At 45.0% G+C, this 20,608-nt stretch overlaps 1 protein-coding gene across 1 annotated transcript in view; it reads right to left on the reverse strand.

Moving 5' to 3' along the window:
* Positions 1 to 20,608, reverse strand: part of ELOVL7 (ELOVL fatty acid elongase 7) — a 103,225-nt gene that overhangs the window by 69,066 nt on the left and 13,551 nt on the right. Inside the window, exon 2 of the mRNA XM_069222527.1 lies at positions 2,692 to 2,793. Within this exon, the coding sequence (XP_069078628.1) occupies positions 2,692 to 2,755 (64 nt within the window). The 5' untranslated portion in view covers positions 2,756 to 2,793. The remainder of the gene's footprint in view (positions 1 to 2,691; positions 2,794 to 20,608) is intronic.

A 20,608-nucleotide genomic window follows, 5' to 3' on the forward strand; every position in this document is an offset into this window, starting at 1 on the left:
CAGCTCAGAAAGGAGGTCAGTCAACTGACCCTTGCAGTCACATCTGGGGATCCGATGTTCAAGGCAAGCAGGTCCAGTTTGCCTTCTTCAGACAGCAAGACAGTCTGCCATGTGAATCTTCCACAGGCCCAAGATTGTTCTGATGACTTTCTTAAGGAGCTATCATATCCAGTGGCATCCTGTTGGTGGGTGATTCCTCATTTGTCTAATCATCTCCCTTTTCTTGGTTTGGGTACAAAATGCCTAGGGTAACAAAGGACATGCATGTAGGCCCAAGTGTGAGCTGCATTGTTCAGTGACAGGGCACGCAGCCTCAGAAGTCAGAAAGGGGACTGGGTGAAGCCCTCAGGGTACCCTTTGAAGTCAAGGAAGGCTGCGTACAACCTCTAGCACATCATGATCAGGAGAGGGCCCCACTGCCCCACACTCAAGGCCCTTTTGTCCCCATGTCTGGAAGCTATACACAACACACCACAGGAGAGCCATTCACAGTCATGTGAACACTAGCAGAAAGGCACATTTGCTTTAGGCAGAAAAGTGCCAACTTTCTGAAAGTGGCATTTTCAAGATTGCAACTTAATCTCTGACTTTACTGTTAAAGACCCTTTTAAATACCAATTTGAATGAGTGGAAGAAGCATGCCTCTGCATCTTCCCAAACAGAGGTTATCACTTATTAAACGTAATAAGGTAACCCGTGGTTAGTCTATGGAAGAGATAACCCTACTACACTGAAAAACAACTTTAGCACTAGTTTTTTACTGTCAGAAAAGGTCAAACCTATATACATATCCTTCTTTTTAAATGCCATGAACCTTGCCCCATTAGCCTTTTATAGTCTACCTTAGGGTGACATATGTATTAGCAAGTATTTGTGAAGCAATAGGTCTTGTGTTTTCTTAAGTTAGAGCTATTGGCATAGTAAATTCAGAACTGAACGTTTCTTGACACATAAATTTGTCAACCCTGTCTCATAATTTTTTATTTTCCTGCCATGTTTTGTGGTCAAAGGCAGCTACTGACATTGGAAATCACAAGCCCTTGAGGACAGACGAGGAGATGACTGCACTACCTCGTGCTGTGTAAATGTCTGAACAGAAATAAAAAAAAAAAAAGAAAAAAAAAAAAAAAAAAAGAAAGGCGGAAAAGTACTTTCTTTTTATTTTAATAGAATGAAAAGTCTTACAAGCATTCTTGTCTCACATTTTAACAAGCAGAGCAGACGGAGAGGATTTATGGCCCCAATAAAGGATGTAAGCAATGCCCTGTGTGCGATGTCATGAGTGCTGGCAGGGAGGGGCCCTGGAGAGAGATGGACTCGAGAGGCGATGAGAGGCTAAGCAAGTTTCACATCAATGCTTCTAGGTTTAGCTGTATTCTACCAGAAAGGGCATATTGTGGCTTTCGTGAGCAGTGAGCTAAAAGACCGGGTGTTTCTTTTGTAAAATAAGCTTATTTTGGGAGCCAGGAGTAAGCAAGGACAGCACTGGGAAAAACTAAAACAAATGTCAGCGAAATGGGATGAACGGAATGCTGAAATAAAACACAGGCAGCTACCAACCTAAAACACCCACAGTGAAAGGGAAGCACCAAAGAAATAACAAAAATAGTCCGGCACAGCAATAGATAAGAAACCAAATTGGAAACTGCTCTGAAACAGAAAAAGGAGGGAGAAAAAGGCAGAACCGATCAATAGCGAGCAAGAATTTTTAAAGGACACTGCAACCAACAAATTAAAATCACTTTAAGCCATAAGAAGTATACACGAGGTTGAACGCTTATGATCAACCTAAAAAGGAAGGTGTTTGCCTGGTAAGAGGTTTATTTTGCCAGGTTGAAATGTCAGTTTGTTTAAAACTGTACTAAAGGCTGCAGTGGCAGGTCTGAGACGTATTGCAGTGCTGCAGGGGTGGACCATTAAGTACTGCAGCCCACTGGTAGCATTTAATTTACAGGTAGTACCATACCCCATGGGTGTATAGCTTAACTAAAGTTCCCAATTAGGGTTAAACCCATTCCGCCAAGTTTAAGGAAAAAAAGCACAAGCGCTGTGTTAGCAGGGGTAAATTGTCCTAAAGACAACAAAAATAAGCTCAGCAAAATTAGGGTAGGTAAAAGCAAAGTTGGAGTGAGGAATACCACTCCAAGGATGTCAGGTCTAACAGCCACATTATCTAAACTGAAGCTTTGGTACAGAGAGAGAATACAGACAGGCTCCCACTCTACATCTAAACTTTGATAACATTTCCATTTGTCAGCATAGCAGTTTTTAAATTCAATTCCTTATTTATTTTATATTATTTTGCCCTCCACTCCTGCTGCAGCGTCTCCATGCATTTGATGATGATCCTTTTCATAAAGAACTTCTTTCAGCTAATGCTGGGACTTCTCCAGCAAGACTCAGCGCATGACTTCCTAGAACCATCGTCATGAACAGGTGGGGACATGAATCACCTAGTTGCAGCAGGTCATACTAGTAATATACAAACACTTTCGACAAACACTTTCGACAGCATTACTATTGTCTCCCACGGATTTAAACCTGTTCTGCAGAGACATTTGCAAACACATTTCAAGGACAATTTCGGCGTTCTTTTGTAGACTGTCTAGTAACTGAAAACCAACAAGGATTATTGATATGTAGTGCCATCTACAGGATGGTTTAATAGGTGCCTCCATTTGTTATACTCACCAGCATCCTTAATCCATTCATCATACAGCAGCACGGCCCTTGATGTTAGTTCCGTGAAAGCCATGCTACCTGGAATCCGGAGCAGTTCTGATCTTGATCTACCTGAAAAAAGTAATCCCTAGGTGCTTATGGGTTGGTTTAAAGATGGTAAAGCAAAAACAAACATTCTCTCTACACCAAATTTCTTAAAGAGGATTCAGCAGATTGAAATGTCCCCATACGAAAAAAAACATGTTATGCTTGTTTGTTTTTAGATCGCCAGAACACTATAATTATATTTCCACCAGTATAATATTTACAAGACTTAAAAACATAGTTTGAGTGAACATAAAGTGGAAATAACGTGGGGGCCGTACACGCCCCTGCCTGACCCCTCTGCCTACAGGGAACGGGTCTGTCAGATCGCCGGCCTGTCCACATCTGACCTGTGAAAAGTTACTATGCAACTTCTCAACGATCTCGTGGAGACAGCTAGGTACCCCCATTTATTGCAAGACTCACCATAGGGACGGCCTCGGTACTAGGTCAAAAGCGGAATGGAGGTACATAAACACGATATACAGGTGACCATCTCTCAAAATAATTACTTTACAGTATAACATCTGGAGCCTAAATACCTGATCAATCGTGCCTGTGGCCTCCCGAAACCCACCTGCAATGGGATAGAATGTTTTCTGCCGTCCATTCCTGCAGTCTACCTAACATAAAACTCTATAAAAAGCTTTTGTGAGCTATCAAGATGATTGCAGACCTATCAATCAACTGGATTTTCACGAAGATCCGTTTTATATATAGAGTGATGATTTCCGCCTATAACTTTTGTTTTCATCCATTCAGAAGCTTGTAAATTAAAATGCACCTATTGCCCACAGTTTTCTGGGGGCTGGCATTCCATTTCTCAATAGCATGTAACGGCCCTTCTCAATTTGTGCTGATTGTTCTTGAAGGTGGTCAACCTGGTCAACGTTCCTGATTGTGAACCTTTGTGGCTTATGTCATGGTAATCTTTCCTCGATTTTACAGCTCTACGGTCTGCAGCTGCGGAATCTGAGTGGCTGGCTGGTGGTGTGGTGGACAGGAGGGCTTTCTGCTAATTGGTCCCTTTGGCATGGTAGACCTTTTTTTTAGGGGGTGAGGGGGAGTAGCTTTTACGTGCATTTTAGAGCCTCCTACATCAAATCCACGTTTACTGGAAAAAAATAAAATCTGCAGAAATTCTATGTGCTCCGCATGGGTAGAGTCCTGGCACAATCAGACAGATAATGGGACTTGAAAAAGTAACACTACTTCCGAGACCTTTTCTGAATTTCCCCCAACCATTCAAAATGTCTTCTTAAATCACCTGTAAACCAACACGTAGGATGTTTAACTCTGTTCGGCGTCTGCCCGTGGTCACTGATCTCTGAAAACGCTAAAACCAGGGGTAACAAAGAGGGAAGGTGTTCAGCACAGTGCGAAAATATCTCGTTCCGCTTTGCACTAAATGAGCTCAAAACAGGCATGTTGGAAGAACAAAAAAACCCTTCTGTGTTGGTCACATCACCTAGGTAAGTAATTCCAATATTGTACCCCCTGTTTAAAGCCTTCTAGCTCAGCAGCCTGCCGGAGCCAGGAGCCCGGCCCTAGGGGTGTCAACTTAGTGAGGCATCGATCACACCCCAGCACCGCCCTCCAGCACTTCACCGGCACCTGCGTACAGTGAGGGGCAGTACAGGGAATGCGGCCCCTGTATAGGAGTCTCAGGAGACCCTTAAAACCTGCCTGCCCAATAACCAGCCATTCATTAATCGGGACCGTCTGAGCCGCCAGATAGTAGATGTACAAGTCCAGGATCCCCATCCCCCTTCGTATGGAGAGTTCCGCGCTGAGCTGAAGGCCACCCAGTGTTGATATGCAAAAGGAGGTAAGCTTAGAAGTAAGGGATCAGAACCAGGCCCGCGGGACCAAGTATGGGAAATTTTACAAGATGTGTAAGTATCGGGGGAGACAGACCATCTTCAAAAGTGTGGTGTGGCCCAAGGGATTTAGGGGGAGGTGTCGTCACCTGCCTAGATCTGTTGACAAGGTCCACACAGGGGGATTAAAGTTTAATTCCCAAGCCAACTCTGGAATGGTCGAGATGTGGATTCCCAGGTACTTGAAGGCATTACGCCTCACTGGGATTGTGGGACACTATTCGTTCCCATCCCCCGCCCCACCTGTCCCCGCAACTCCACCAGCACAGATTTCCCTGGGTTCATGCGCAGGCCTGATGCCTCGCCATATAGCATCATGTGCTCAAGGAACTGGGGGCCAGAGTCTTGAGGCCTCCCCAGAAACACCAGGACATCATCTACGTACAAAGACACGTGGTCCTCTCTTCCAACTCCAGCCTCTCATAAGCGGGTCTCCCCGAAGAAGGCGGGCCAGCGGCTCGATGACCAGCTCTTGTGCGTTCCCATTCTGATCGGGAAGGGGTCCGACAAGATGCCATTGACCCACACATGTGAAGATGGGTCATGATGGAGGAGGTGTACCATCCCTCTAAATACTGGGCCAAGTCCCATGCAGGTCAACACCTCTTCCAGGAAGTTCCACACCAGTGTATCGAAGGCCTTGTGGAAATCCACTAGTAGGAGCGCCAAATCCCCCTCCAGTACCCCAGTCTGGGAGAGCGCCACCTGGACCAGTCTCAAGCAACGACAAATGCTCCTCCCCGGCATGAAGCCACACTGGTCTGGATGAACAAGGAAAGGCAGAGTATGGGCCAATCGAGTGGCCAGCACCTTTGCAAATATCCTAATGTCCGCATTTATCAGCGAGATGGGGGCAGTACGAGGAGCACTGGTGTCCATGGAGTGTCACTCATTGGTATGACCACAATGGTACTGCAGTCCAGACCTGGGGAGGGTGGGCGGGGGGAAGCAGGACTAAGCACCCTTTCGCACAGCTACCAGATAGGTGCTCACAAGATGGGGAACGAGGCATTGACAAAACGTCTTGATAGTATTCCATGGGGTAGCTGTCCGGGCCCAGGGTCCTCCCTGCCTAAAGGGCCAATATAGCACAGTCTACCTCGTCCTCTGTCAGAGGAAGGTCTAACTCCATGGCTAGAGACACCAGAATAGAGGGGAGTGAAATGTCTTTCTAAATGGGGTTTTCCCATTCTGCTGAAAGTTGGGGTACTCTGGAGTAGAGGTCCTCGTAATAGGAGGCAAAGGTGCACCCTATCTCCTCTAGGCCCTCCCGTGCAGTGCCGGTCCCTAATAAGGGGCGCCGCCTGTGACGAAATAGCTCGGGTCGCCAACCAATACAGCAGTTTCCCCATCTTATCCCCGGATTCATACTCCCTCTGGGTTGAGGCCTGCCACCACTGTCTGACCTCTGCAAGTGATACTTGTTGAATCTCTGCTCGCAACAGCACCAACCGCTCCTCTGTCTCCCGGTCCCCAGGCGGCAGAGTCTGATGCTCCAGGTTCATCAATTCACCCTCCAGGTCAGTCAACCTCTGCAATTGTCGGCCCTCCTGCTGTCCAATGTATCCCTTAATGACACCCCTCAGGGAGGGTTTAGTAGCGGCCCATTGGGTCCCCATCAGGGCCACTGAACTTCCTACGCCTCCGAGCGGACAGGGGAAACACCACCAGGGTCCTTTGTTTCAGCCCCCCCCCCTCTCATCTCCCATCACAATTCTCGTCTCTCCACCGCACAGTCTCAGACATGCTCCGGGGTGTCTAATAGGTAGTGGATTGAAATATCACTTTGAGGCTGGCAGGAAAAATTATCATATATTGGAAAATTAACATACGAAGTTTCTTTTTAACCGCCTCAGAGGATCCGCGCTCCAATTGCACCACCCTGGAGTAGTACAGGAAAAATGACCTTAAGAGTTTTATTGTTGTAGATCTGTCTGGGTCCTGGCCTCCCACAGGATTGCATTTCTGTCCCTGAAATTCAAGAGCCGTGGTTACACAGGGGTGGGAGGGTGCACTGACCGAGGTGCCAGCGAACTTGCTCTATAACAAAGTTGGCGGAGAGCTTTCCCGTCAGCATCCATGTGCAGAAGCACTCCTCCAGTGCCACAGCCAAATCAGGTGTGCTGAGGGCCTCCGGCAGGCCGACCAGCCGCAGATGTTTGCCCCAAGCGCGGTTCTCTGCATCTTCCAGCCTCTCCTGTAGGTCCGCCACAAGGGTCGAAACCTGGTGTTTAAAGGAGGGCAGGATTGTTTTCCGCTGTTGAAATAAGTTTTTCCGCCTCGTTCACCCTCCTGGTCACACCTCGCACGTCCTGGTGGATCAGCAAAAGATCTACACACAGCTCACCCACCTTATGCTCCACAGCTACACTCGAGACCTGGATTGCCTTAAGAATCGCCTCAAGGTCCGGACGGGGGGGCCGGAAATGGAGGGGGTTGCCCTAACCTCTCTCTCCCCTCCCCCTCCCCTCCCCCCCCCCCTTCGCTGGGGGCTGGGAGGGTATATTGGTCCATGTTCATCTGGGCTTGCATAGCCTGCTGCTTGGTGCCGCGCATGGCGGTTTGCGTTCTCTCTCTCCTCTCTCCTCCCCCCCACCCCACCGGAGGGAGCCTAGTTCTCAGCCTCTTGTGGCCTTTCAGCACTGGATTGGGGGAGGGGAGAGAGAGGAGAGATACCACCATGCTTCGAATCATCACCACCCAACTGTGTTGGGGAGCAAAAAGGAAGAAAAGGGAGGGAGGCACAAAGACATCAGATCTCCACTGCTCCAGTTTCAACGTCTCCTTCGTTGCACAGCACCCACCAATCACCTCGGGCGGCACCGTGCTTCCCTGCAAGTTCCAGCCTCCTCTGTCAGTCCCCGGGCCCACCGGCCCGATCCGCCTCTTCTGCCGCTCCAGCTGCTACTAGGCCCACAGCACTAGGGCCCCTCTTTTGACACCCACCCCAACTGGGGCAGGAGGTTCGTGGCAGGTGGCTCATGGCAGACGTAGCTTACTTGGTCCCCGATTGGGGGGGGGGGGGGGTCCTCCACTGCTGTATTCTTTTTTGGGAAGGGGGTTTCGAGGGGGGGGGGGCTTGGGAAGGTAAGAGAGGCTCCAGTCCCCAGTCCAATGCTCACCAGGCCCACATGCGGCACCTGCCATCTTTAAGTCAGACAGGCCCTCTGCTGGCTCGTCGCGCTGCCCAGGTGCGGCGATCCAGCTCCTCAGTCACAGACCCAGACCAGATCCAGTCCACCAGCTCCCTGCATGACCTGTTCGACGGCCTCAGTGCCGTCCGGGCCAGCAAGGTCAGGTAGGATGGTGCTGGATTCCAGACAGCCCGCAAAGCCCTGCTAAACTGCTTCCGAAGCCACACCCCACTAGTTTTCAAATTTAACACTACACCTAGTTTAGACATATGTACAGTCTCTGCTTCACCGCTTTGCAACACAATCGTAGCCATTCCTGCACTTTAGTAGCCTCTTTGAGAATCAATCTCTTAGTTTTAAACCTTGTTACACCAATGCTTCCAATTTCTTCCTAGTCTGGTTTCTTTTGGGACTACAGTTCAGCATCAGGCAGATCATTACACTTATTGCCACCTCTAGTCTGTCAACCAACAGCCTCCAGTATTCACAGCTCCTCGAGCAGTTCCACAACAATTACGATTTTAGCTCTTTGGAATTCAGATTTAGGAAGAACACCCAAAACTCCTAGTTGGTTGAACTATGAAGCATGGCAGGGGTAAGAGAAAAAAAAAATGCTCAGTGGAGCTCACTGAAATGAGCGGTTTTAAACTTTGTTTAAATACGTCTCTAGCAAAACTAAGGGACATGCCCTGACCTATTCTTAGTCTTCAAAAGCCTTTTTCCCCCCCCCCAACATCCAAATTAACAGCTTTATATACTAGTAAAAGTTTAAAAGATGCCAGGCTACCAAGACATTGGATACTTTGGGATCATCAGGGAATGAGTTCCAAGTATCTCTGGCAGCCTTCGGTATAGGAGGAACGGACTCCATTTAAGGTAAAGGGTTTGTAATTGTCCAAGAATGTTCCTCTCGCAAATACACTGATTGGACCATTTTATAGTGTATAATAACTATTTTTGGGGTAGCTCAGCAATGGTAATACCTCCAAGTAGCTCTGTTTGTAAAGGTTAGTGATGTGTTTTTTTTCCTAAACAAAATTCTGTCCTACCACATATGTGAACGAGATTCAGATACAGATGTTTCTTTTCAGTAGACAGAAGTATACCTAAAATAGTGGGGAAAGGGGGAGGGAGACAAAAAAAAAAAAAAAAACACACACACACACACACACACACACACACACACACACACCCACACCCCCCCCCCCCCCCCCCCTCACTGGATGCTTTTTGGAAAGGTTACACAGCTTCTCTTCCTGTGATGGCCTCAATGGTCAAATGTACCATGGCATCACTTGATGTGAGGTCTTCAGGAACAAAAGGTCTCAGATTGTCACTTCCATATTGACAAAGGGCAAGTGATGTCACTTTCATTGCCACTGGCATTTTGTCAGTCTTTGATCAACACACTGCCGAAACAGTACTACACCTTCCACTTCAGGGGGATACCTATTATTTGAAAGCACCATGAAAATGGAGACACATGGAACTTAGCCTATTCATTAGTGCTTCCTGCCGCCAATCACGCATGTACCAAACGTATAGTCACATGTTGAACTATAACCTCCAAGTGCACACGATCATTTCATTTGTTGAGAGGCCATGATCTAAGACTCCTGTACAAGAAATGGGCATTATCACCGATTCCTCCAGATGAATGAGATTCTCAACATCAATAGCATTCAGACAGTGCTGGGGGCGAGCAGTTATTTCACATAAGAGTGACTTTCTCAAACAGGCAGCCTCTGCTCTCACCCACAGCACATTCTAACTTCTGTTTCCAGCGTGTCAGCAGCAGCACTGAGAACTCTCAAACAATGAGCCCCTCTCAGCCGCCCGCTTCAATCGCTGCATTGTCTTATTGCTATTTAATTCTCGAGCACACATTTAAATTCTGTAATTATTCCTCTGCTTATATAGTTTATTCAGTTTTCATACTAACCTTGGCTACTAACACCGCATTCACATCTATGCAGTTTCCAAACACTATGTACAATTGATGTTGCTGTTAGTAGAAAGCGTCTAATCGACACAAAAAGCAGGGAGCAAAAATCCGTACTAGTCACTGAATTAATGTCTAAACCATCGAGATACTCTATATCCCCTTTTATTATATATATTATATATGCTCCATTATTTGTACAATTCGACATGTTTACTACCTCAACACGCTCAATATTGAGAGAAGTCTGCTCGCCTCATGAATGATAGGTGAATCTGTTCTGCTGCCACCGTATCTTGCCCAACTTGCTCTTGCCCCGTGGTTCAGCCATTAAGCTGCAACTCTTTTCACTACTCTTTTGCTTGAACTACGAAACCCGACTTCCCGTTACAAAGCAATAGTTACTTGTCATTCTGGTTTCAATCATTCTTTTTACCTCAGCTCTGTAGCTCAATGAAGCTTTTCAATATGCACGAATTTTAAAGAGGAAAACAAAAAAAACCTCACCACATTTGTTGTGTTTGGTATAGACAGGATGCCTCTGGTCACACAAATGGGAAAACCCTTAGCTAACCCAGACTGTTCAACACACCATGCTCTTCTCATCCACCACCAGGATGCGCAGAGAGGTTAAAACTAACCACTGAACATCTTCTCCAGTCGACTCTGCAGTAAGCATAACGTTAGGGTTTTAAACTGGTGCATTTGTTGGAATGCTGTGGGTGGGAAGGCAATCTGCTCTAAAAGATGTGGATATCCATCTTCTCTGACACGCACAAAACAACTGACATCTAAAGTGACACGGAGCAACCGTTGTCAGCAAATGCGATTAGCATTAAGGACCTACAAGTTGATTAATAACATCAACTTTTTTGTCTTCCACCTCTAAGTCGGGGAGACCCCATAACTAGTAGGGGCAGGCAGTCAAGTCTACCATGAGACATTTTAGATGCTGGTAATGAACTGCTCTTAAATTTCTTGAAAACAGCTTGTTTTAAACTCTGAAAAAAAGCAAAACGGTAGCTGATGAAGGGTAAAAGGCAGTACCATCTAGAAGAGCAATGAAAAATTGTCGCTCTGTGGTCAGCAAAGGGAAAATATTGGACTGGGTTTTATTTGTAACTACATGTACCAACACTGGTACTCCAGTGATTTAGGCTCTCAGAAATGTTTGTAAGTACAACAATTAAAATCGCCATCCTTGATGGGCACAAGATTCTACAAGTCCTCCATCAAGAAAAAAAACTTGGTTAAAGACCTACCTCCCCTCATTTTTAGTCCTGCAAAGTCGAACAGTCCACCTATCTCATCCTGCTCCTGCCTCCTGGGCCAAATTCCAGCAATCACAATTGCGTCCCACTCTTAAAGGACCAACATTATCACTGCATCCTACTGCTGGAGAAGGGCCTGCGGAGATGCCAGCTTTTGTCCCTTTTAGAAATCACACAATGCAGTGTATCATTTAGGGTGAGTGTCCACACCAAAAACAATAAGGGCCTCCGAGGTCACTTGCTACAGTCATCCTCATTTTAGGTTTCTCCTGCATAGTGTTTGCAAAGTCTTTTGAGATTAAAAAAAAATATATAATAATAATAATAATTCTTAAAAAGGGGCTAAGAGCCCAGCCACGTTACTTACGATTGGTAGGCTCCATCAGTCACTCAAGTTTTCTTGATTCTCACTGGTCACCAACCATTTCCAGACATGATCAGGTTGCACTTCCTCTCTTTACCTGGCTTCGGCTGCTGTTTGGTGGCTTTTGGACCAAGTACCCTTTTGAGCTGACAGTCAGTGGCTGGCGACCAGTATCTTTCAACTGGCAACACTCTTTCTGAGGTACCTTTTTTTTTTTTTTTTTGTCATCAAACCATACCAGTGGATGTGTTTCATCTTTCCACTGCACAGTGTGCTGCCTCTCACCTTCTCCTCCCAACACACTCCCTTGGGGTGTTTTTCTTTTCTTTTTTTACAACTCCTCTCTCTGTTCTTCAGTTTCTTTATTTAGTTATAAAATTTTACGTAGCGCCAAAGGTATCCGAGCACTTTGCACAGGCCCCAGTTACATTACAATAGATTTAGGGATTTGCAGAGAATCACAAAACGTTGAGTCTCCGACTCTAACCCGGTTCCCCAGGTTTGTAATCGGAGGCTCTAGCGCCAAACCTACTGGCTCTGCTATTGCTCGTTTTCTCCATCTACAAAGGTTATCATCCACTTCCTCCTTAACGTTAAGTGATTGGGTCCCATCCATTCCATATACTTTTGGGACAAACATTTGTCACCCTAGAAGAAGCAACACCCGCCTCACCCTCCTGTCCTGCTAAGGTCGCCACAAGGTTATTTCATGGGTCACATGTCCACCATGTTTCTGGTACTATTCTCAGACCTGCCTCTACAGAAACCATCTCATAGAACGGCTGCCCACTGTTGGTCCAACAGCATAAACAGGATTCTTTGGGTGTGCTCCAGATGTGTAGCGTGAGAAAGGTCTCCAAGCAAGTCAAAGAAACTGCGGAAATTAAACCACAACAGAGAGCCAACTAACCCAAACGGCCATTAAAAGTCCCCTCTGTGAAACAAAACAACCAAAGTCTTACCTCGCTGCTTCACAGCCTAATGTCTCTCTCCTCAGCAACACACCGTCACAGAACAAGGGGACACCTGAAAACACAGATGCACCAGTCGGGTGTCCAATATAATTTACGCAATCGTTAGAAGCCCAATATTACTAGTGAATTGCAGGCTTTAGTGTCTCTCCCTGCGTTATGGATTGTCATGAAATGACAAACGTAAAAGAAGCATACCGCGATAAGAGCAGGCCTGCCCGTGTTAAACTCAATGGTGCCGATTTAATTGACCACATCAATGGTAGGAACAGATCAACATAATACAGAAAGAGAAACCGTTAAGTAATGGTACTAGGGGATTTTTATCGCACAGTAGTCTCAGCATTAACACAGCGAACCCTTGGTCACGCTGTTCCTTCTGTACACTCCAGGACAGGGTAAAGCAGCCAACCGAGCCAAGAAAAGGAACTAGCTTAGCTGTCAGAGCTGCCGACTTTGGCACTGGGGAACCAGGTTCGAATCGCTGCAGTCAGCAAAACATCCTGGGATTCTGGACACATCATCTAATCTCCCTGTTCCTACCAAAAATGAATGAATGTGTCATTTAACTGCTCTTGTAAAGCTCTTTGTTGCTTTCGGGTTGAGTTCACGCTATATACAACTGCAGAGAAAACAGGCATTGGCAAAACCAATAGGTTTTCCCTTGTTTTTTTCTTTTGCATTCTATTTTACTGGAATATATATATATATATATATAAAATAATTAGTTTTAAATTTAATAAACCGTCAATAGTTGTTTATTAATTCAATATAAACTATTAACAGCTTGTCATATTTAAAACAAACAACTTTTTAAAAAAAATATTCATAATCCATCCAGTTGGTTAAAAAATGAAAAGAAACCAAATTAATATTCCCACATTTGATCGGGACCACGTTTTTCTAGCATCCAACCACGAGCACGCCACCATAAATAACTCTTTGCTACAGCATTGTATTCGAAGGCTTTATGTGCCCTATTTCCCCTTATGGTATAACAAACGTTTGAGGAATTAACTTTCTTTTAAGTAATGACTTCTGTTTCGTGAGGCAAGTGAAAGTTTCAAAATCCTCGAACACATTTAAACTAGACTTGGAAGAATGGTATCCACGATACCAATTCATATTTTAAAAAAATCCAAATCATTGCAAAACCGTATTTCGACCTAAACATACACCTGTACATCCTAAGTGCACACAGTAGTTTTACATAGGCTTTTAGTTAGTGCAGCAGGTCGACGTGTAAGGGCTCCTTGCCTGTATGAATACATTTCGTTAGAGACGTTAAGGAGGTACACAGTCGCTGTGGAAGAGTGGTTACCCAAAGCCATCTCCAAGACTCCCGCCCCTCTGAAAACATTACGCCTCACAGCCACGCCAGAACGTTTTCATTCAGAGCCACTATTGAGTGGCTCACAAAGGAGCACAAAACACTAATAAGGGACGGCCCTTGATAAGTAAACAAAATGTGTTCAACACTCTGGTCTCAACCCTCAAATCCTTTAAAAGGGATATCAGCTCCCTATACAGAACATGCAAATAAGTGCAGACAGTAGCAAAATCACAGCCGCCTGTTTTTTCAAAACAAGCAAAACCAAACACATTCAGAATCACTGCAGAATCCAAGGAACGGATCATAACACATTCTGGACTGCCTGTATTCCATGCCCTTAATAAAGCAGGTTTCTGGAGGTGGTAATGTGGGACAAGAATCTTTATACGTATTTGTTCGCTGTCATTTGGTTCGGATTATGATGCATTCTATTTTTTGTGTGTGCTGATTATTGTAATGTGATGGGTTGTACAGTGGTCATTAATTATTACACACCCAAAGACCTCTGGCGGCCGCTGTTCAGTTTTAAGGACTTACAATTATATTATTGTGCAAATGACACCCTGTGAATATTTAAATTGAGATGTTACACTACTGATAACCTCCAACATCGATAACTATCTTGATGGTGTACATCAATGGATGTGCCTATATAGGGTTAAATTAAATGCTGCTAAAACAGAAATCCTCATTTCAGGATCAGGACCCGAAGAATCTCAGGCAAGTCAATCTACTTTTTGGTCTGTCTATTCCGGCCTCTGTCGAAATTGCTGAAAGTCTCAGTGTGAGAAATGACTTGGCACTTCAGTCGGACGCTCAGGTATTGGCAGTCGGTTACACCTAGCCTTTTATTGGTATATTGCAGCCGCATCCCGTCCTTTACGGCGAAGGGGCCACACCCCCCACCTTTTGTCCCTCATGAATGGTGCCAGTCAGGCTGAGCGAAGGTCAGCCTGACAGACACTCTTCATGTTCAGATCAGGCAGCCAGGAGCGAGACATGTGCAATTTACACAGACTCCTGGCTACCCGAGCTGAACTTTGCTGGGCTGAAGGTGAGGTCACAGCTCCTATGGGTGTGAACTCCTCCGCTCTGCAAAGGTGCCTCGAGGCCCTTCTCAGTGACGAGGGGAAGCATTACCCATTGACTCCGACCTGGGCGCTTCAGGTTTAAGCCCTGAAGTGCCCAGGGCAAGTGTCAATCAGTGACTCCTCGTCACAGAGTGGGGTTGGGTTAGTCTCACTGACCCCATCCCGCTCTGTGACTAAATTGGGACTGCTGCATTCCCTCATTGGCTGACCCAAGGTCAGCCAGAGAGGGAAGGCAGCAGTCCCAACCCTCCTGGAACCTCCGAGCTCAAGGTAAGTGTGTGTGTTTTTTAGATGAATGTTTGGTGCATGCGTGTATGTTTGAGTGTTTGGTGCATGCGTGTGTGTTTGAGTGTTTGGTGCATGCGTGTGTGTTTGGTGCATGCGTGTGTGTTTGGTGCATGCGTGTGCGTGTGTGTGTGTGTATGAATGAATGAATGAGAGTGTGCTTCCCACCCGCCCCCTCCCTCCTAAAATTACTGGCTGCCACAGAGTACCAGGCAGCTAGACTGGTCATCCAAGAACCACTTGCGGTAGTTCAGCTTCTTCGATTCCACCATCACTACATTAGTGTCCCATCAATGAACTTATATTTAGAACACTGCATAGTTCATCGTTTGCTTTACAATTAGAGAGGGGTGTAATGAACACCCCACTTTAGCAGCTTGAGTGGGGAAGGGAAGAAGAATCGGGAAGCTGGGGCTACATAAATCCTTTACATGTTTTTTTTTTTTTTATGGCCACTTTGAACTGTGTTGGAAACACTGGCAAAAACAGAAGCTCAGTAATTCCACTGCAAGGAAACAGTCTGATGGAGCTGTGGTTAAGAGTAGCACATGGATCAAGAGAGATTGAAAAGGGCAAAAAGAATGATTATGGAGGAAGGAAGGCGAGAGTAAAGGCAGAAAAGAAAGAAAAAGACAAAGATCATCAGCAGGAAAGAATGAAGGAAAGAAAAATGAAAGTATGAATGTGAGAAGGAAATGAAAAGTTGATTGAGAAAAGGAACGAGGAAAGACAAAGGGAAAAAGGATGGAAAGATGGAACAAAGGAATGCTGAAAGAAAAAAGGAAACAAAGAAAAAAAAAAAAAGAACAAAGGATGAAGCTAAGGTGTAAACAAAAAAGTAAGAAAAAAGTAGCTATGAAAGTTGGAAAGAGATAAAAATGTTGAACAAACAGAGAAAGAAGGAAAAACAAGACGAGCCCCAAGCTTATTTGTCCAATTGCTCACCCTGTGCCATTGGGATGTTGGAGGGGAGGGGGTTAGTTTTCTGGCTACTTCCTTGCTGCAAGACTAATTGTATCTCCAAACGTCCTTGAGACAATGTGCTCCAGAAACTTTCAGTCTATGACGCTTTTTGCTCCTCCAAGTTCAAAACATAAAAATGTTAACATAACTTATTTTGCCCTGTGTATTTTATTGTGGTATGTTCCCTTATTTACCCTATATAGGTTAACAGCCCAACTTCTAGTCAAAAACAGCACATGACTTTAAAGTTGTGTCATTTTAAAGCGTTTAACAAGTCCACGTTTTTGCAATCAGTGTCACCTTCCAAGCATACCATGACTAGATACCCCAATAGCAGGCACAGTTGTCCTTAAGGATGGAGGGGGCCGGCTTTAGCATTGGTGGTGCCCTGTGCGACAGTCTTTTTTGGTGCCCCCTATCCTCCACCCCATGACCACCTCCTCGGATTCCCTCACTACCACCCGGCAAATGTGCCCCTCATGTCTCCATATCCCCCTTTCGCATACATTAATTTGTTTTAAAGTGCTTTTAAAGGATGGCTTTATTAATCCACTCAGCAGTCCACATAAAATATAGTTCTTTTATTTGCAGCAGACATTTTAACCCTCTACACTACTTTATGGTGAGTCAAAGCTGCCAATAGGCAAAACTCCCATCTCTCTCCCTAGCAGGAACATTAATCACAAGAGGAATATTGACATTTTAATTGCTTCCTGAAGGCTAGACCCACAAGGATCTTTTCAACAGGTGCTGTAAGTCCCAAGTTTTATAGGTTATTGCTAAACACAGCACCCCCTGCCCCCGAGGTCTGCGCCCCCAACTCAGGGCAGCACGGGTGCGGTCGCACCACCCTAAAGCAAGCCCTGGGTGGAGGGGGCCTCCCCTCACCTTTTTGCAGACAAGAAGTGTTTCGTCAGGCTGAGCAAAAGTCAGGTTAAGCAGCTAGGTACTATAAATGTGCAGGCACCTGGGTGCTTTGCCATACGTAGGATTTTACTGCCCTCAACCATGAAAGGTCCTACCACCTCATGACGAGTCAGACAGACTCAGACCTGGGAGCTTCAGTTTTAAGCCCTGAATCACCAGGGCTGAGTGTACGTCAATGATATCTTGTCACCAAGTGGGGTGGGATCAGCAGTCTCACTGACCACCCCCCCATGCCACTCTGACAAATGGGGGACTGCTGCCTGGTCACTGGCTGGCCCAAGGTTAGTCAATGAGAGGAGGTGGCAACCACTTACCCCCAGGAACCTCAAAGGCTTCCCTCCCACCATATGAGATCACTGCTATGGCCGAGCAACATATGTCTTGAAGACCAATATAAAATGAACTGACATTGTGCACAAGCCAGTGGCTAAAGGAGGATAACCCAGTCTCCCACACTGTGTACGCTGCACTAGATGCTGAACTAAACTGTGAATGACTCCTAACAGAAATGACAAGAGCAAAACAAAAACCCCATTCTGTATGTATTATTACCAAGAATAGGATATATTAATTTTCGAGCTTACAATGGGCTGGTAATACAGATAAAGCAATCTCCAAAGCACACCTAAAATGGCAAGCAGATTATGGGAAGTTAACGAAAGGCATCAGAAAAGCAAACACTGTCCTAAAGCATTGGAAGAGAGTCCAGGCTTCTAGTTATGGCTCCCTCATCTGGAGCGCTGACAATTTTGAGATTTAAATGAGGGAACATCATAGTCCATGCTGCACAGCTCAGTGCTCCTTGTATTTCAAAGATAGTTTTCACAAGTGCCATGGTGTAGGTGGATTTCAGTTAGTACAGCCTTAAAGTCAGTCTAGTGCAGCAGAGGAAAAGATGCACACCAATTGCAACTAGTAGAATACACTTTTACTCCAAGTTCTGTTAATATGGGCAATTTCAAAGAGCACTACATCTGAAACAAAATAAGTGCAGAGGCCCAGAGTTTTTCTTAAGAACCCATTGCCAGCTCTGCCAAATTCCATGGCTGGCTAGCCTTCATTCCACTTCACACTTCTGCTGCCCTGCACTCTGGCTCTTTATTGCACTTGCTCTTTTTAGTCCTTGTGACAAAGGCCCTAAAGCATGACTCCATTTTAAGTAGGCCCAACTCCATCTTAAATAATGAGTTGCCATTTTCTCAATTTTAAGTAACGAGAGTCACAATTTTCCTCAATTTATGCAGAATCATTGTTGTGTCTGCCATTGATGCAGATGTCACCTGACCTTGTTATTCTAAGAACTGTGAAAGCGTCAAGTCATTAAGACAATGACAGATCACACCTCATGCGACATCACATCTCGGAAAAGTGTCTCGTTATCACAATATCGATGTCAAAAGAGCCCACAGACACATAGCCCAAACAGTGTAGTATGAATTGACGTCCATTTACCTTATATGTTGATGAGGATACCTCTGGGAAGCACACTGTGATGCATATAAACAATGTCTGATATTCCTAAACTTGTCAGAATTTCCAATCTCAGATAACATTTAATATACAGGGACTGCCCCTTGACCACTTGTCAGGAGAGTTCCTTTCCCCAGATTATCATACAAGATACTGCCAGAGGACCAAGATGATGCTACATTGCACCAGATACAGATAATGAGCTTAGTCCAGGAAAAAATACTTTGCAGTGGGATGCGTTTGCCTTTCGAAGGGAACACTGCTTTCACACCTCTTTGACAGCCATCTTTGGCTTTCAACAAGGTATGTAATGTGCCGCTTCTCTCTAAGAAAGTCTAGATTGCAAGATCTACTTTCCATGCTTTCCTAGCATACTGCATAGGAGTGGGATTTAGAGTGTCAGATGTTAAATGACATTTTACCCATGTTAGAAATCTTTTTTTTAGTTTCGCTGTTCAGAACATACCTATTTCTGTTTTTATGATGTTCTGTGTGGCTGATTTAGATATGCTGATAAACAGGATCGTCCTGTTGCAATAAATGCTTTTAGCTAAAAGGGTCTATTTTTCTTGGTACGTTTAGTGTGTGTGGTATTGTAAAGCGCAAGATAGGTCTATTTCTATTACCATAATGCCCCAGATCCTGGTTTAGGGATTGTTAGCAACCCAAAAGCAATGATTCCACTTCAACAATGTAATGGGTGGGGTTCTGCAGAGCTACAATAACCTGCCTTTCACATTCAGCGCCAGTCAGTTTACGCAACACATGCTTTCTCCATTCACCTCTGCTTTCCTATATTTAGCTTCCTTCTCTTTTCAGCCTTTCTTTGTCAAAGTCCGATGTAAGAAAATATGCCCAGGCCCCAAAAGTATTAATTCTAGTAGTTTAGCTGTGGTGCGATGCATGGTTGAGATTTTAAAAGCTGATTTTGGTCTGTGGTTCCTAAACTCAAGTACAATGTTTCATTTATCTTTGGTTACCAGCTTCTGTTTCTAAACTCTGACAGCAAGTAAACACTCAGTGTTGCTACCATTGAGGCGTATTTTCTTAACATGTGCTTGACTCAGTGCCATATGGAAAACCTGTATCCCTATTGTTTGATAGAAAGCTCTGAGACTTATCTGTCTCCATTTGTGTGTTGAGACTTATGGTGTACATTACCACTATTATGTCCCCGTAGAGACTTTTTAGAAAAACGAGTCATTCCAATATTTCACAAAGCAGTGTACTATTACAATGCCGAGGGGTGTGCAAAGAAATGTGTTATGATGAGATGCACACAATAGAAGTTCAGTAAGATTTATTTAGAGAACAGCCAACCCAACAGGATCAGTGTCGCCACGTCTCTCCACCGTCTTCCCTCAACTGTCCTTCCTGGAACCCCTAGATTCTCCAGGCTCTAGAATTAAGTCCTAGAACATGCAAGGCAGTGAGGTTCCAGGCCTAACCCAAATCAGGCCTTACATAGACACATCTCCAGTACATAAGAAGATAAATACAAGTACGACATCACAACAAAATGTAAAGATGTTTACATTCTTTACTGTGAACCATTTATAGGGCAGAAAAAGAAACAAAGCCTGTCCTATCGTGCCAATCACAGTAGACTTCCATATTTCTTTCAACCAAAGTTTCATTTCTGAACATCCAAACCTTTTTAGCAGATGGATTACTAATCTCTTCCGCCCCTTTGCTAAAAAAATACCCAGATTCCCAAGTCTCCAACAAAGTACACCAAAGCTTAGACCAGGTATCCTTTTGATGAGTATCAAGGTCAGTAGGTCTCTTTTTTCACGAAGGTGCTCTTGATTTTGAACTAGTGATTTTCTGTGTGTGGTTTCTGCATTAAGGAGAGGATAAAAGCAAGAATGAGTGAGAGTGAAATAATGGATCGTTGAGTGAGTAAATGTATGAGAACGTGCATCAAGGATTATAGTAAAAAGATGAACTGCTGAGTAAATACATGAACAGATTAAATGGATGGATAGATGAGTGCACGAATGGGCGAGGGAATGGATAGATGGATGAATGAATGAATAGGATGAGGGGCAAGTGCTCGAGTCACATGGGATAGGGTGTTGTGGCTGTGGTCTCATTAGTGGCCAATCTCCATTGTGCTACTCACGCATCCTCTATTCACCCAAGCACTGCCCCATCACGCCTCTACTCATTTATTCATTCCTAGACCCATCCACAAAACTACAGACACAA

The sequence above is a fragment of the Pleurodeles waltl genome, chromosome 1_1 (assembly GCF_031143425.1).
Source record: "Pleurodeles waltl isolate 20211129_DDA chromosome 1_1, aPleWal1.hap1.20221129, whole genome shotgun sequence".
NCBI classification, from domain to species: Eukaryota; Metazoa; Chordata; class Amphibia; order Caudata; family Salamandridae; genus Pleurodeles; species Pleurodeles waltl.